The 16,627-nt window shown below is 42.2% G+C and overlaps 1 protein-coding gene across 1 annotated transcript in view; it reads right to left on the minus strand.

Annotated features, from left to right (window-relative positions):
- Positions 1-16,210, minus strand: part of zcchc24 (zinc finger, CCHC domain containing 24) — a 69,561-nt gene extending 53,351 nt beyond the window's left edge. The window contains exons 1-2 of the mRNA XM_054799647.1: positions 15,736-16,210; positions 5,732-5,932 (exon numbers count right to left, since the gene is read on the minus strand). Of these exons, the coding sequence (XP_054655622.1) occupies positions 5,732-5,932; positions 15,736-15,978 (444 nt within the window). The 5' untranslated portion in view covers positions 15,979-16,210. The remainder of the gene's footprint in view (positions 1-5,731; positions 5,933-15,735) is intronic.
- Between the last annotated feature and the right edge of the window lie 417 nt (positions 16,211-16,627).

A 16,627-nucleotide genomic window follows, 5' to 3' on the forward strand; every position in this document is an offset into this window, starting at 1 on the left:
AATTTTATGGACAGAATTTCTAGGCGCAGCCGGGGCGTTGACGAGGGGTTCCGCTTTGGTCACTGCAGGATGAGGTCCCTGCTTTTTGCAGGTGACGTGGTCCTGCTGGCTTCATCGAGCCGCGACCTTCAACTCTCACTGGATCAGTTCACAGCTGAGTGTGAAGTGGCTGGGATGAGAATCAGCACCTCCAAGTCCGAGTCCATGGTTCTCGCACGGAAAAGGGTGGAGTGCCATCCTCGGGTCGGGGATGAGATCCTGCCCCAAGTGGAGGAGTTTAAATACCTCGGGGTCTTGTTCACGAGTGAGGGAAGGATGGAACGCGAGATCGACAGGCAGATTGGTGCGACGTCTGCAGTGATGCGGACTCTGCATCGGTCCGTTGTGGTGAAGAGGGAGCTGAGCCGAAAGGCAAAGCTCTCAATTTACCAGCCGATCGCGGGTACAGGCAGCGGAAATGAGCTTTCTCCATGGCCAGGCTCTCCCTTAGAGATAAGGTGAGAAGCACTGTCATCCGGGAGAAGCTCAGGGTAGAACCACTTCTTCATGTATTGAGAGGAGCTAAATGAGGTGACTCAGGTATCTGGTCAGGATGCCCTCGGACACCTCCCTGGAGAGGTGTTCAGGGCACGTCTGACCGCAAGGAGGCCTCAGGGAAGACCCAGGACACGTTGGGGAGACTATGTCTCTCAACTGGGGTGGTAACGCCTCTGGGTCTGCCAGGAGGAGCTGGACGAAATAGCTGGGGAGAGGGAAGTCTGGACTTCCCTGCTTAGACTGCTGTCCCCACGACCCGACCTTGGATAAGTGAAAGAAGATGGATGGATGGATGGAAACTAACAAGGTATTTTAGCCCAAAGTAGCTCTCTAAGCATTTTAGCATTCTATACAAGTATTTTACCCTGAAGAAGCTATCTATGAATGTATTTTAGCCTTGGGAATCTATCTAGGTATTTTATCCATGAAGATCTATCTATATGTATAAGTATTTTAGCCTGAAAAAGCCAGCACTGTTTTGATACACCTTTGATGAAATGCTCATCTATTTTCCAATTTCTCTACAAATGTCTTCCCTTTCTAGTCAGAGACAAGCAGCCAAAAGGTGGAAATTCTTCATTCAACAAGCAAAACTTTGGGCCTTACATGAGTGTTGAGATAAAAATTCCATTAACATTTAGCGGCTACCTCTGGTGACATACAGCAGGTTCGGAAATACTAATGGTTGTGCCAACGTTTGAAAGTTTTTATAATTTAATTAGCATCAAAAGGGCCCCCACAAAAACATTTTGGGGGCATTTATCTGGGATTTGAATCATTGTAAAGTACTGAATCAGCCAAATGTAATAAGGTGGCGGATGTTGCTAAGCATCAACTATACAGACAAACACACCCACACATAGGTACTGTATGTAACCATCTATTCATTTTCCATTGCAGCAACGCATCATTCCATGTGCATCGTTTTAATCAGACAAATCCAAGGCAGGGGGGTGACTGTCAGCAGGGCTTAGCCCAGCGAGTTGAAGCAAATCATGAGCGCAAGTGGAAGACATCTTGGACACAAGCCAAGGCGTGGCAGCGGCAGCGAGGGGGCATTCTGCTCATAACTGGGGGAGCGACCTCATTTTCCGAATAAAAGAGGGTTTACATAACACCTCTGTCGCCACGGCAAGGGAGCGCTGGGCTGCCAGCCTGGAGGGCTTTCACTCAACTAACAAAAATCATTGTCTCCACTCCTCCTCCAAGCTGTGCCATTAAAATAGGCCCAAGAATTCAAGTGATGCATAAATACCTTACAAGCCTGAGCTATTGAATACCAATATCACCCCTCCAATGCAGAGCTTATGATGCAGTATTGGCCAGGATGACACTAAACTAGCCCAAAACCTCCCCTACAAGTGCCAGAGAACTTCAAGGGAGGTGCAGTAGCTTGAGCTAGCAGAGGCCTCGGGGACAAACCCAGACATGTTGGAGAGACTATGTCTCTCAGCTGGCCGGGGAAGACCTCGCGATCCTCCGGGAAGAGCTGGATGAAGTAGCCGGGGAGAGGGAAGTCTGGGCTTCTCTGCCTAGGCTGCTGTCCCCGCGACCCAACCCGGATAAGCAGAAGAAGACGGATGTACATGAAGTAAAACCAACATACCCTTTGGAGGCCTGAGATATTGAACTTCTGATGCAATACTGATGCTGCAATATCGGCCAGGAACACACTACACTAGCCCCAAAATTTCAGTTCTGAAAACATGAGCCTGCACCTCCCTCGGGAGCGCCAGAAAACTTCAAAGGAGGTGCAGCAGCTTGAAATAAAGAAAAAAAACATTCTGAAACCCAATCTGACATCAGCCACATGTGAAATATTCACTGTGGTGGTATAGGATAAAACAATCCAACAAAGGTACAGTGGTACCTCTGTTTTCATACACCCCGGTCTTCGTAGGATTAGGTTTCCGATGAAAATTAAGGCCCGAAATGTGTGTTTTTCTACACATTTGAGTTATCACACGGCCAAACATTGTGCCTAACAAGTTAGTCTGTTTGCTCGCGTATCATTCCGGGAAATAGAGCGCCCAAACAAAGAATCCCACACGTTGCTGACTCAGTCTTGTTGAGCATTGTTATTTTTTCCAAATTCCGTTTTTTTACATTTCACACTTATTTTACCAGCATAGAATGTGTGCGTTTTGGGTTATTGAATAAAATGTCAGTTAAATGCAAAAATCCTTACATTTATTGATGCATTTATTATTTATTGATTTATTGATCACTGGCCAATTTTGGATGACGAAATGGATGCAGCCTGTGGCTAACTTTTCTAATGGGATGTCAGCCTCTGCACACATTGCTGCAAAATCCTCAACAAACTGTAATGCTCATGCTTGTGATTGAGGAAGATGTATTCACCCATGCAATTCCAATTACATTGTTAACTCATTCAATCCGAGCCATTTCTCAAAAGAAAACCCCTTCAGTACTGGACAATTTTGTCTGATCTTTCAAAGCACACAGAATATTGTGTTCTATGGCTATATAAACATGGAACCTACCAAAAGAAAAACTAGACTCACATCTTCCATGAGAAAAAAAATGTTTCCGTTCTTTAGTAATCAACAGTAGCACATACTGTAGGTAAGTTTCAGGAAAGTTCCCAACTAGAACAAGGAGAAAATCAGCTTTTTGTGAAAAGATAAATTTCAAGCATAACTTTCAATTTAACACAAATATTTTTTGCTTTTGTGAACATCAAAATAACAATTTATAATTTGTGTAAAAAATTCCCTACTCTTCCACTTCGTCTTCTGTCACATGTGTTTCTTCCTTCCTCGTGATCTCTGCCAAGCGTTTTTCCAATGCACTTCTGCCACCTAGTGGCCGTTTTTATGGCATTAAAATTGCTTTGAAGCCTAATGAGTTGCATCATCACCTCTTTTAGCCTCTTCCGCCATGATTGAGCAGTCCGCCAGGGAAATACTTTCCCACACAAACGTTCCTTCTCCTCACGATGACAGCGTTTCATTCACATTATGTCAATTTCCACCAGATTCCGCATTTAACAGTAGATTCCGTTTTTATTGGCCAATTCTGCGATTCCAACCATGATTCCGGTCATCATAGGGCCCTAGAATTGATTCGGTTTTCGTACAATTCGATTTTCAACAGACCCTTTGGGACAGATTAATAACAAAAGTATTTAGTAAAACATTTCCTTCCTCGTTCAGGCACTTGTATGGAATTAATTCCTAATGACGACAAGTTGGATGTCCCATTAAATACATATCAAATCAAAGTCAAAGTGTTGTGTAAGGGATCAGCCATCATTGCGAGATGTGTGCGTTATTGGGGGGACTGAACTGAACTCTCCTTCACCAGGTGATCGGGTAATAGTATAAGTGATATAGCACAATTGGAAAGTACAGAAGGGGCCAGAGAGAGCGTTAAATAACCACGACGTTGATGAAGTGTGTAGGTGCCGAGGGCTTTTGGAGACTTTCGCGGCATTTTGAATTATTGCTGGCAGTTTTACAACGGCTGAAACAAAAACCAGAAGGAGTCTTTTTTTTTATTTTTTTGCGGGGGGAGCTTGACCCTGGAATGTTGACATCTTTTGCAAGATTGAGTCCAAGGATTTTGTTCGGGGCTTATTTCAAACATCATTTCAATGTCACGTTCGAAGAGGAGTCACTTGAAAGTGTGGTTTCACATCTGGCTAGATAGAGATATGGAAACGACAACAAATGTACTACTTGTGTGTATTACAGCATGAACACTTGCTCCAATAATCCAATAATTAGTATCCCAGTCTTTTGATTAAGCATGACTTGTAGGAAAAACACAGGTGACTGTTGCATGACATTCTCCTGCTCATTTCCCCATTAGAGTGGTCAATAAATGATCTAATTCCCACACACTGGACCTGTTGGCTCGGTCCAGCAAGATATTTCATCAGCGCACAGGTCTTTTAGGGACCTCCCGAGACCAGCCATCATATGTCATAAAGCCAGTCAAAGCATTTTAATCTCACATCTGCTTCTCGTTATTGTTCCATGCAAAAGAAATACAGCGCCTGCACCTCACCCAGGCGAGGGAATGAAGAAGCAAAGGAAGATAATGATGGAAGCAGGAGTCCAACTGAAAAATACATTTTCTGCGCAAGGTCCAGAGAAACGTACGACGGATTATTAGGGCCGCGTTGAAAAAATAATGAGATTTCGACAAAAAAGTCGTACATTTCTGAGAATAAAGTCATAAATTTACAAGAAAAAAAGTCGTACAGAACAAGAAGTGAAAAACGAACAACAATGCTAACATGTCAGTCTATATTATATCTTATTTTCTCTTATTATGTGTGCTATATTGGAGTGTAACGGGCGCCACACACAGGAGGTGACATTGCCTCAACGCCACTCATTTTCAATGGAACCTGCGCGAGAGGGCGATTATCGCGTGTCACTGTCCAGCTGAGCGACACGTGAAATTCATGCGTGTGAAAGTTTGTGCTCATGCGTGTCATGCGACGCGTGTCTGAAATGTCATGACAGTGGCAATAGTAGCAGTATAGTGTTATATCATTGCAGGTTTCTATGCTTGCTTGCTACTTAAAGGGACTACTAATTGGGTTTTCTTGAATTTTTATGTGAACATGGTGTGATGGTTGAAAAAGGCTGCCTTCTTATTCAGATGTATGTTTGGATAATTAATTATCATGCTTGTAATAGGTAAGTAAGCGTTGATGATAAATCGGGTTTGGGGTCATGACAACAGCTGGGGCCAATAGCTTGCATAAAAACAGAATGAATCATGAAGGAAATGGCACAATAAAAAAAAAAAATTATTTGGCTGAACCAGAAAAGACAGCTGTTCAAGTTTCAGAAGCATTAAATTATTAACACAACTTGACCCTTGAACTAGCCTGACTTGAATATTACGACGCTAATGGCGGATGATTCCAAGAGGCGAGTTGAACGCCATCGCAGTTAAGAGGCAGGCGAGCGCACAAGTACACAAACGCTTGCACATGACTTCCGAAGACAGAGGCCAGCCTGTTTTACAAGTAGGTCAGAGCAGAGAAAGAGATAGAGAGTGAGCGAGGCAGAGAGATGCTGGACCAAGATCCACATTCATATGAACCCAATTCAAAAAATAATTCAAGCAAACACCACATAAGTCATCTAACAAGAAGAAAAACACGTCGTCTCTCCGCTTGTCACGTACGTAGCAACACAAGGCGTCCTACCTGAGGGCAGTCTTTGATGTAGTGGCCCTTGTTGAAGCACAGGTGGCACAAGTAATTGGGCGGTGGTCTCTTGTTGGGCTTTCTTGGTTCTGATGACAGGGAAAGGTCTGAGAAGTGGTCCGTCAGGGAGTTGAGTCCGTCCACGATGTTATTGAGGGAGCCATAGGGCGATACATTCTTGTATAGGTTGTTGTTTAAGGCCTGCGGAATCAAAGAGATGGATGAGGTTGGCAGACTTACTGAGGTTTCACATAAAGTCCCTTTTTAACGAGCTGAACACTTAAGCACTCTTTTAATCCCATTCTAGTTACTTTTCAATAACGATTATTTCCTTATAATCGGCAATTAATCTGACGTTGATCGAGTAATCACTTAGGCCTTACACCAGAGATCGGCAACTTTTACTATCAGAAGAGCCATTTTGCCCCCTCTTGCACTAAAATAATAGTCTGGAGCCACAAATGCAACACGAGTTTTAGCCTTTTTTCATTTTACCCGTTACAACCAGAGAATACAACAAACACACATGCAGTTTGCGAGGTCTTTTTGAGTCCTCCCCCTATTAACTTGTGTAAAATTTTAATACAATGTAGCCCACTTAATACAATGAAAAAACATATACCGTAAATTCCGGTGTATAAGCTGCTACTTTTTGTGGTGTGGCTAATTTATGGCTAAATTCTAATCTCGTGGCATCTCATTTACTACAGAACCACTACTAATTGTTTAAATGCTGTGCCTCTCGCAAGTCAGTCAGGAAACGGTAACTCTTTCTTTGGCAGGAGCCAATCACGAGCTATCAGTGCACTCACCACGAGCTTGTCAACCCATTGGAAATCGCAGGAAGTCATTACTCACTATACCAGTCGGACTCACTGTGTCATCTTTCAAGCACGCTTTACTAACACTTACATGTTTCTATATTTCTGAGGTATAATGTTTGAGTGTTAAGTTACTGTGTGATGAATTTAATGTTCTTTGTAAGATGAAAGCGTAGACTATTATATTGAGTAATGACCTCTTGCAATTACTAATGGGTTGACAAGTTTGTTTGATAGCTCATGATTGGCTCCTGTCAAATAAAGAGCTGACTGGTCCTCACAGACTTGTTCGTGCCACAATATGCTGTTTTATGATGTGGACACGTGCGGCTTATACACCAGTGCAACGGAATTTCCACGAGTTGCCGCTTGGCAGGTTTAAAAAAGTAAGCATGAATTTAGGAATATTTCTTGACGAGTCTGAAATAAATGTTTTTTTCTGAAAAATAACAGCCTGTTAAATGCTGGTGTTCTTATCTGTTTAATGTGGCTTGGGTTTCTGACGCTCGATGCTGATCTTCCCTATGTCAGGGTAGCAAGAGATGACTTTGCTCTTCACACAGGACTGTGGGCTCTCGTTTGTGACCGATGTCGATGTTTTATGTTGTATTCATGGTTAGCTTACCGTGGGGATTGCACGCCCAAGAAGCCGCCTGCAGGTAAAGGCAAGGGCCATACACGTGGATGTGACGCATATTTGAATTGCCAAATTAGAAGCATTTTAATATTCAATGTTAAACTTGCACTTTGAACTCCAACATATAAAAAAAAGCCAAAGTCAAATAATATATGGATTAAAATATAACCTTTTTTCCCCTTTTGTCATGACCGAAAGGAGCCACGACAAGGAGGCTGAAGAGTCGCATTCGGCTCCGAACTGCGGGTTGCCGACCTCTGTCCTAGAACGACCAAAACAATACGAAGCAACCACCAACAGAAGAGGCAAAAATGTCCATCGCTGTGTCCAAAGTTTATCTCTCCCTCGTTTTTTCATAATTTAACTGTTTCGTGGCAGACTGTGGTCTATAATTAGTCAAAACATCTTGAAATGCAAGTGATATGTAGTATTCTGGTCACGAGGCAGCAGCAATGTTACACAGATGAGATTCATCTTCATTACATTACAGTCAGTCGTGGATGCAGAGTGAAAAAAAGTTCTCCCATTTAGTGTGGAAGTGGTAAGTTTGTGGCTTCATACTTTGTCCTTCTTCTCCGCACGAAACCCTTTCTTCAGTTTAGAAGAAATACATTCAAAGCTAATTGGTTAGCTCGCTAGCTTGTTAGCTGGCAAGCTGGCTAGCTAGCGGCTGTCCAGAGTCGCTGTCACATAATAGTTTGTGTAAACCGGTGGTCCGGTGTAAGTAAAGAATAATAGGAGTGTAAAGGTGACTATAGGGGTGTTATTTCATGTCTACAGGGCTCTAATAATGATAAGAACCGTATTTCGAAATTCATTTATAGCAGTTTGGTCTGGAACAGTTAACCTCTATAAACAAGAGAAAACTGCATGTGCTTAACGTCCGTTGTATTCCGCTTTCCAGGGCTTATTTAGACTGACGACAAAGTGGAATTACTTCTGCCAGTCATTTCGGAGTAGAAGACAACAAAACATCAGGAGAATGTGGACTGGCGTGAGTCCTGACAGTTGTGTATACGTTGGCTTGTCGGCCTGTCACTTCTGGTCACGTGACGGCGACGGCCACATCATCGTTTTCAGAAAGTAGTGGTTGGCTTGTCTACGCGGCAACGACAAGCTGGAGTGTTCAGATTCCCCCACTCTGGAAGCCGTTTAAAAAAAATACAGTTTCAGGGCACCCAGAACGCCGTTTCCGTGTGGATGAAAGCTTGAAACGATAAAATACTTTGAAAATGTTTCCGTGTTGACAGCCCCTCTGATTTACACGTACAGTCTGCAGAGTATTGTCTACCTCACCCTCTTACTTTTCTCTGCAGTTTGCTTTGCTGCAGGTGAGGCTGGCCACTTCCTTGAGCTTCGATTGCCTGCCACAACTCGACCACCGTCCGAAAAACAGAAACCAATTGATCAGGTCTGACGTACAATTGGACTTAGAATGGCACCAAGGGGTAAAGTGATCTATAGTTTCAATGAAAACAGACTGGAGGGTTCGAGTCTGAAAGCACCCTAAGTTGCTTTGGACAGCTGAGTGTGAAACGCCCCAATGAAGTCTGAAACCATGAGGTATTATACAACCCTTAATATCCATGGTGCCTTGTTGATGCATACTTGATTGCAGTACGTACCACATCACATAAAAAAATTGCACTTCTCCTTTGCACATTTTAAGATTCTGCCTTTAATCAGCAATTTCCTTTGTATGTGTTCTCTCCAATTTCAGCTGGACAAAAGCAAAAAAACACACTAAGCCTCCAGATCTTTTCTTCTCATTAAATTCAGAACATCTGGCGAGAGGCCCAGCTGTGCTCACGAGCTGGAAAAGTACTAAGCAGGTCCGCGAAGAAAGGACATGGACTTTACAGAGGATGACTCATTGTAAACAAGATGGAAAGCATGTTCCCTTTCGCCAGCCTGCGGAACATCAGCAACGTCACCATGCGCTGCCAGGTGGTAAACAAGCACTGGTGAGCGTTGTGTCATCGCAGAACCCAGCTGCAACACTGGAACTGCCATGTGAATGTTAATATCAAGCCCGCAGAGCTTCATTTCCCTTCCCTTCCTCTCTTCTAAAAGACGTTTGGATCATGTGAGCTTCACTCTTTGTGATTTGTCCTCCAGTTGCCTCTTGTTGCTTGTTAACCCCACAAACAACATGACCCAGACTTCCCAAATGTGGCCTCTTACCTCATTTGACTGCCAATTGCAATGGTCATCTATGTGCTTTGTTACCATAGCAACCACAAGCTTCATGTTTCACAAATATCAGTCATTATCACACTCATTGGTAATCACTGTCCTTACCTTTTCATTGTCCTATTAGGTCGGAGACTCAAGGCGCGTGGTTCCCGTATAAGGTAAGTTAACTTGATTGATCCAGTCCCGATTAGTAGTCTTCATTCTTGCAATTCGTCCCGTCTGTTATCCGAGCAGATGAAACGTCTTGTCTTCTAAGACGACCCAAACAGTCCAGTTGCAATCAATTCAATGCCCCGAGAGTACAATGACCTGGATGAAGTCCAAGTCTTAAGCCGTTTGGTCTAAGTCCCGAGCAAGTCTTATGTCAAGCTCCAAATACTCTGATCCTAGCCATAGGTAAGTGATCAGTCATTTGGGATATGTCTAAAAAATGTCTAAAAAAGATTTTTGAGCTATGTTTCAGGTAGTCTTAGGCCCCCTTGAGTGTCTTGGTTTCAGGCAGTTGTTCATATATTCAAATTGTAGTGACACGTGTTTACGACTTAGAACAAATGAATTGCGACAAGCTTGAGATGTGGACAAAATGATGTAAAACGTATCTCATATTTGAATTAAATGACAAAACTCACCTCATACTTGGACTAAATGGGAAACCATCCTGCTCGAGGCTTGGACAAAATGACGTAAAACTTGTCCAATACTTGGACAAAATGGCAAGTCTGAGACTTGGACTATACGTCTTAAGTAGGGATGCTCCGATCCATCGGCCACCGATCAGTAATGGCCGATTTCTGTAAAAAAATGCGTGACCGGCGTATGTCGATTAAACGCCGATCACAAAAGCCGATCACCTGTGGCTAGCACTATGGCAGCCCACAGCGACCCTATCGTGCAGTGTAACGTCTTCCTTCAAAACAAAAACAATCATGTCTGCCATGTGGAAACTGCTAGCACGAAAAATACCTGGCGGGGGTAGCGCGTTAAAAAGCTTTAATACAGCATTTGAAGAACACTTGACAGAGTATGGTGAGTTTTGGAGGCTCTCGGTCACGGCATCTAACGCTGCACGTGTCACACGCACACTCACCCGTGTGTGTGTGGCAGTCAGACGGCTAAGCTCCTAACCCAGAAAATGATTTAATTCACTGATGAGATGAGCAGCCTTTCTCAACACACCGGGTTCGCCAAAATCTCCCGAAAGAAGGCGTGTCATCCTCTGGAGGTTTCAGAGTGATATACAGTATGTTGTCTTCAAAAAGTAAGTAAAATATGTTTTTGTCTAAATTAAGGTGATTTATGGTTCCTTTATTCATATCATAAATCCACTAGCAGGGGTGCAGCCAGGATTTCTGGGTTCCATGAAAAAAGTCCCGTTGTATAATAAATGCATAATTAATCCATGCGATCTGTATCAGTATCGGCTGATTTCAGTCCTGGATGATCGATATCGGAATTGGCAGCATAAAACCCTGATCGGAGCATCACTAGTCTTAAGACTTCCTTGAAAATGGACCGAAATGCTTCGGACTTGCTTGCGATACGGACAAAATGATGTAAAATGAGTCTAAAACTTGGGATCGAAACCTCGTAGAATACTTGCACTAAATATCATAAAACTTCAATACTTGGCCCAAATGGCGAGACCTGGACAAATTGACTTATGGCTTGCTTAGAGGAAAACTGCACTTTTTTTCTATTTTGCCCATCGTCCACAATCCTTATGTGAGACATGAACACATATGTCTTTCTCTTTTCAGTTTGAATGATATAAAAACACAAACAGAGACAGTTCATTACTGCACGTACGTTACTTACTTATTCCACCCATAAAGTCGTCTGAAAAAATCTCCAAAAAGCACCAGCAATGCTCCATTTACATATCATGTGACATGCATATTAACCAAGCCACAGCAACATTCTTATAATTAACACTGTCACGCCAATCGAACTACGTTACGGGTGCACTGACACTCGCCGTAACACAGCGAGTAGCTACTAGCCGGCCAGCGACGAGCTTCACCACAGATTCTCCTGAGACACAACGCCTGAGACTCTACCAAAAGGTAAGGCTACATATTCAAGATGCTGCCAGTGCTGCTGTTTTTATTGTTGAGTTTAAGTTAACGCGAGGTGTAGGCGTTTGTTTCTATGCTGCGTTGTGAAATCAATGCGCAGAGAAAGGAAGTTTCGGTAATGAACAAAATGCGCCAAATACTGTAAGTATTACACATTATTATGAATGTACCTGTTACTACATGGTCACAGCATGGATAGAAAACCTTAAAATGCTGTTGGAGGTTTTTGGTGCTGTTGTAGTAGCGGCCTTTGTAGGCAGCAGAGGTGGATCCCATTATGTGCATTAAAAGGGACAACTCGAGCTGTCTCTTTTTATTTGTTTTTATATCTTTAGAACGCACAGAAAAGAGAAAGACAATGTTCATGTCTCGCATGAGGATTGCGGATGTCGGGCAAAATTCCAAAAAAAGTGCACTTTTCCTTTAAAAATTGAACCAAAAGACTTGATGACACTTGACAAAATGGGGTAAAACTTGATTAAAATGACTTTGGACTTGCCTAATAGTTGGACTTTGTCCTGTCAAATGTCACGAGCCACCCAAATAATGTGGATCTGCATATTTCTCCGAAAAGGCTAACCACCTGTCGTTAGATGATTTAATCCTTTAACTGCAGTAATGACAAACACTTGCAAGAGCACATTCACGCAAAAGCCCCAGTGAGTGAGTTTGATGGGATCCACAGATAAGAAATCCATCCTCATCACTTAGGGTCAAGCATTTTATTTTGTGGGATCCAGCCCCGGTGTCTGGGAAATAATGTTGTATTTAATGTTGCATTGCACAGAAACCTAAAACTTGGCAACCCGGTGGCAGCCCCGCGCCAAATCTATATATCTGCAGGCTGTTTGGCGTGGACCCTCTAAGCAGCTCCAGCTTTAAGACCATGTTCATTTATTACATGTTGTCATCGTGAATCAAGCATCACGCTGCTGTCGAATCTCAGGTTTTCCATCTGCCGTGCCTTCCAGCCCTGGTATTACTCTGTTATGCCTTACCACACACACACACACACACACACACACACACACTTGTTTGTGTATTGACTTAGTGCAGTTGTTGTAGAGCTACTTTAATAAACAAGGGCCTTGATTCTTTGCTTTGGCTTTGGGTGTCAAGTGATTTCACACACATCTGCTAAAGGTGGGGTGAAATTGTTGGTTTCTTTATTAGGTGAGTCAGTATTCATGCGTGTGTCAGCCAATAGTGGCAACAAAAGTGAAGTGAGCATTTGTTTGGCCCAAATTTAGGATGGTGGGGTCACACATCAGGGGGGCAATCACACAGTGTTGTTTTTAAGCCTCCTGGGTGACCTGAGTTAGCATAAAACTACAGGAAGTTACAAAGGAAACCGCCATAGGTTAGGGTTAATGTAGCCTGGAAACAAAAACACAGGAGAGTTGAACGATTGAGTCCTTTGTAATTGGTGATGAGATCGAGCTTAACGACAACACAAGTTCCGACTTATGCGCTTTTGGGTCTTGAGTGATCCTCGCCGTGCAACAACAACGGCATTACTCATCTCTTCACAAAATCTCTCAGCGGTGGTTTATTTGACTTGGCGTTTAGAAAGTTGCAAAATCCCCCTGTGCCCCTAAACTGTTTCCAGCCTGCATGCTCGCTCGCTCACTCTGAAACACGTTAACTCTCATGCGGATTGAATTGCATGACACAATTGCGTGTAACGTATTGTGTGCACACGCCCATTCTTCAGAGGACTGTTTCGTGTTTAAGTGACGTCTATAGTCATGACTGTAATAAAGAACACTGGCACATCTACTGGCTAATATTTGGACAACATGACGTTAAACTCGTATAATGCTTGGCCTAAATGGCAAGAGTCCTGCTTGACAGTTGGACTAAACTATGTAAAAACTGTCTAATACTTGGTCTAAATGACATCAAACGTATATAATACTTGGACAAGACAACAGGAAACTGGTCTAACACGTGATCTAAATGACATACAAATTGTATAATACTTGGACAAATGTCGTGATACTCAAATACTTGAACTAAATGACAAGCTGGTCTAATACTTCCTCTAAATGACATACAACTTATCTAATACTTGCACTACATTACATAAAACCAGTCTAATGTTTGGTATAAATGACATAAAACTTGAATAACACTTGGATTAAATGACAAGCTGGTCTAATAATTGGTCTAAATAGCATAAAACCTGCCTAATACTTGGACTAAACGACTAAACTGGTCTAATGCTTGGGCTAGAGGACATAAAATATGTAGAATACGTGAACTAAATGACATGAAACTGGTCTAAACTTGGTCTAAATGATGTAAACCTTGTCTAATACTTGAACTAAATGACATTAAACTGGTCTAATCTTTTGTCTAAATGATGTAAACCTTGTCTAATACTTGAACTAAATGACATTAAACTGGTCTAATCTTTTGTCTAAATGATGTAAACCTTGTCTAATACGTGAACTAAATGACATTAAACTGGTCTAAACTTGGTCTAAATGATGTAAACCTTGTCTAATACTTGAACTAAATGACATTAAACTGGTCTAAACTTGGTCTAAATGATGTAAACCTTGTCTAATACTTGAACTAAATGACATTAAACTGGTCTAAACCTGGTCTAAATGATGTAAACCTTGTCTAATACTTGAACTAAATGACATGAAACTAGTCTAATAGTTGGTCTAAATGACATAAAACTTGTCTAATACTTTGACTGAATGACGAGCTGGTCTAATACTTGGTCTAAATGACGTAAAACTTGTATAAACTTGGACTACATAACAAGTTGGTCTAATACTTGACCACAATGACGTCAAACATATATAATACTTGGACAAAATAATGTGAAACTGGTCTAATAGTTGGTCTAAATGACATAAAACTTGTCTGATACTTGGACTGAATGACAAGCTGGTCTAATACTTGGTCTAAATGACATAAAACTTGTGTAATACTTTGTCTGAATGACAAGCTGGTCTAATCCTTGGTCTAAATGACATAAAACTTGTATAAACTTGGACTACATAACAAGTTGGTCTAATACTTGTTCACAATGACGTCAAACATATATAATACTTGGACTAAATGACAAGCTGGTCTAATACTTGGTCTAAATGACATAAAACTTGTCAAATACTTGAACATAATGACATAAAACTGGTCTAATGCTTGGTCTAAACAACACAGAACTTGTCAATACGTGGACGAAATGACAAGCTGGTCTAATACTTGGACTAAAAGGCAAGTGTCCTGCATGAGACTTGGACAAAATGATGTAAAACTGGTCTATTATTTGGTCCTAATGGCATAAAGCGTATCTAATACTTGGACTACCCCTTGATATTCTTCACCCTTGTGTTTATTACATTTTCAAAAATCTATTGAAAGTAGTTCAAGAAATGGTAAACCTTTAAATAAGATCAATAAAAAAAGCTTAGTATTATTTGTATTAGTAGAACATTTCAACTTTTCTCTCATTCTCTTCCCCTAAATGTTAATATTTTCTTCCTTCTCGTGTGACCCATTCCTCCTTTGTATTGTTTTGGCGCTGGTCATGTTTCATTTTATTTTTTGGAATATTCCTTGGGACAATCAAAATTTTGAGAATAAAACCTGTGATGGTCACAAATGGGGCCCGGAGCCGGACTTTGGACAACATGGATGCATGCATGCAGAATGAAGTCTGGCTTATCATGCGAGTGGTTGAAGTGTCAGGCAGCGGTGTCTTTTGCACTGTGCACAGTTTGTAGTATCAGGTTTGCCCTCAGCGTGTTTGTCCCCTAAAATTACACAGAGGTTCAAAAATAGTAAATATGCAAACAAGCCTTGATTTTTGTGTTTGCACAAGTGGTTCAGTGCAGTGGCCTGCTTCCCCACCCCTGCCCTTTTAAAAGTCTAGTGTAGTTGTGTTCTGTGTTTCTAATGTCACACACAAGACTTAAATAGGCATATGCATCCATAATGGACATTTGACAGTGTGCATATCAGCAGTCAGAATGCAAAATGCGCTTATCTAGTTAGTCCTGTCTGCATGTACACTTCCTTTTACACTATTCAGTCAGAATTACTGAATATTATTACAGGAATTCTGATTTCACCGTGCTGCTAAAACTTCCTAACAACACCCCCATAAGGGAGGCTGAAGTCATGCTCCACAGAAAAGTGATCACAGCGGGTGTATCCTAACCAGAATAGCCCATGCCGTCCCATGCATGCAACTGCACAGCCGTGCAGCAACACAACCCAAACGCAGAAAGATGATGATTACACGCAAAGTGTCACCTCGTTCCGTTGCAGCTGAAAGAAGTTGTTGAGATAGTTGGAGTTGAGAGACGAGCTCAAGTCGGCCGAGGCGGGACTCTTGCTGTAGTTGAGATCCGGGTGGGAAGAGTTGGGTTCGGGTCTGAAGGCGTCGAAGGCGCTGGTCTGGTGGTGGGGGTCTTGCAAGGAGAGATAGACCCAGTTGAGGAGCTGCGCAGGCTGGTACACGGAGGCGCTCGTGTCGATGGCAGACAATAAGCTCATCTTCAACGCAAAAAGGCTCAACTCCACTTTTCCACCGCTGATACTTTCAATCTTGTCTTCTTCGAGGAGTCGACTTCTCCCTTCTTATTGTATGTGTGTTCCCGAAAAAAGAGCCCCCTTCACACCCGGAGCCTGGCCCCAGTGAAGTGTTAGTCAAAAGTCATAACGCTAACATGTCAGTATCGAAAAGTTTCCCCCTTAGCTCCCCATGGTCCGCTATCTCGCTTTATTGCAGCAGGACACAGAGGGATGTTTTGAATATTCAATGAGGACGGCAGGGAGTGGCCGAGGACGCTAGCCAATCAGCACCCGCCGTTTATGAATATTCATTACATGCGCTTTTGTGGCAAATGGTTCTTGCAACTTCACCCACAAATTTAACACAGTACCCCCTAAGACAATTAAGACATTTGTTTCTTTTTTAAAAGGAGTAAGTGATGTGTTGTTTTTTTCTGGACATTGTCTTTATAGCAACCTTATATTGCCAAAGTGACACGATAACAGATGCATACATTTAGGGGCTAGATGTCATGATCCTTGTTTAAGGCTTGGACCAAACGACCTCAAATTAAGCTAATACTTGAACAAAGTAAAGTCAAATTCAATTTGAACAAAATGAAGTCAGATTTGGCAAATACCTGGACTAAAC

The sequence above is a fragment of the Dunckerocampus dactyliophorus genome, chromosome 14, assembly GCF_027744805.1.
Source record: "Dunckerocampus dactyliophorus isolate RoL2022-P2 chromosome 14, RoL_Ddac_1.1, whole genome shotgun sequence".
In the NCBI taxonomy this organism is placed as follows: Eukaryota; Metazoa; Chordata; class Actinopteri; order Syngnathiformes; family Syngnathidae; genus Dunckerocampus; species Dunckerocampus dactyliophorus.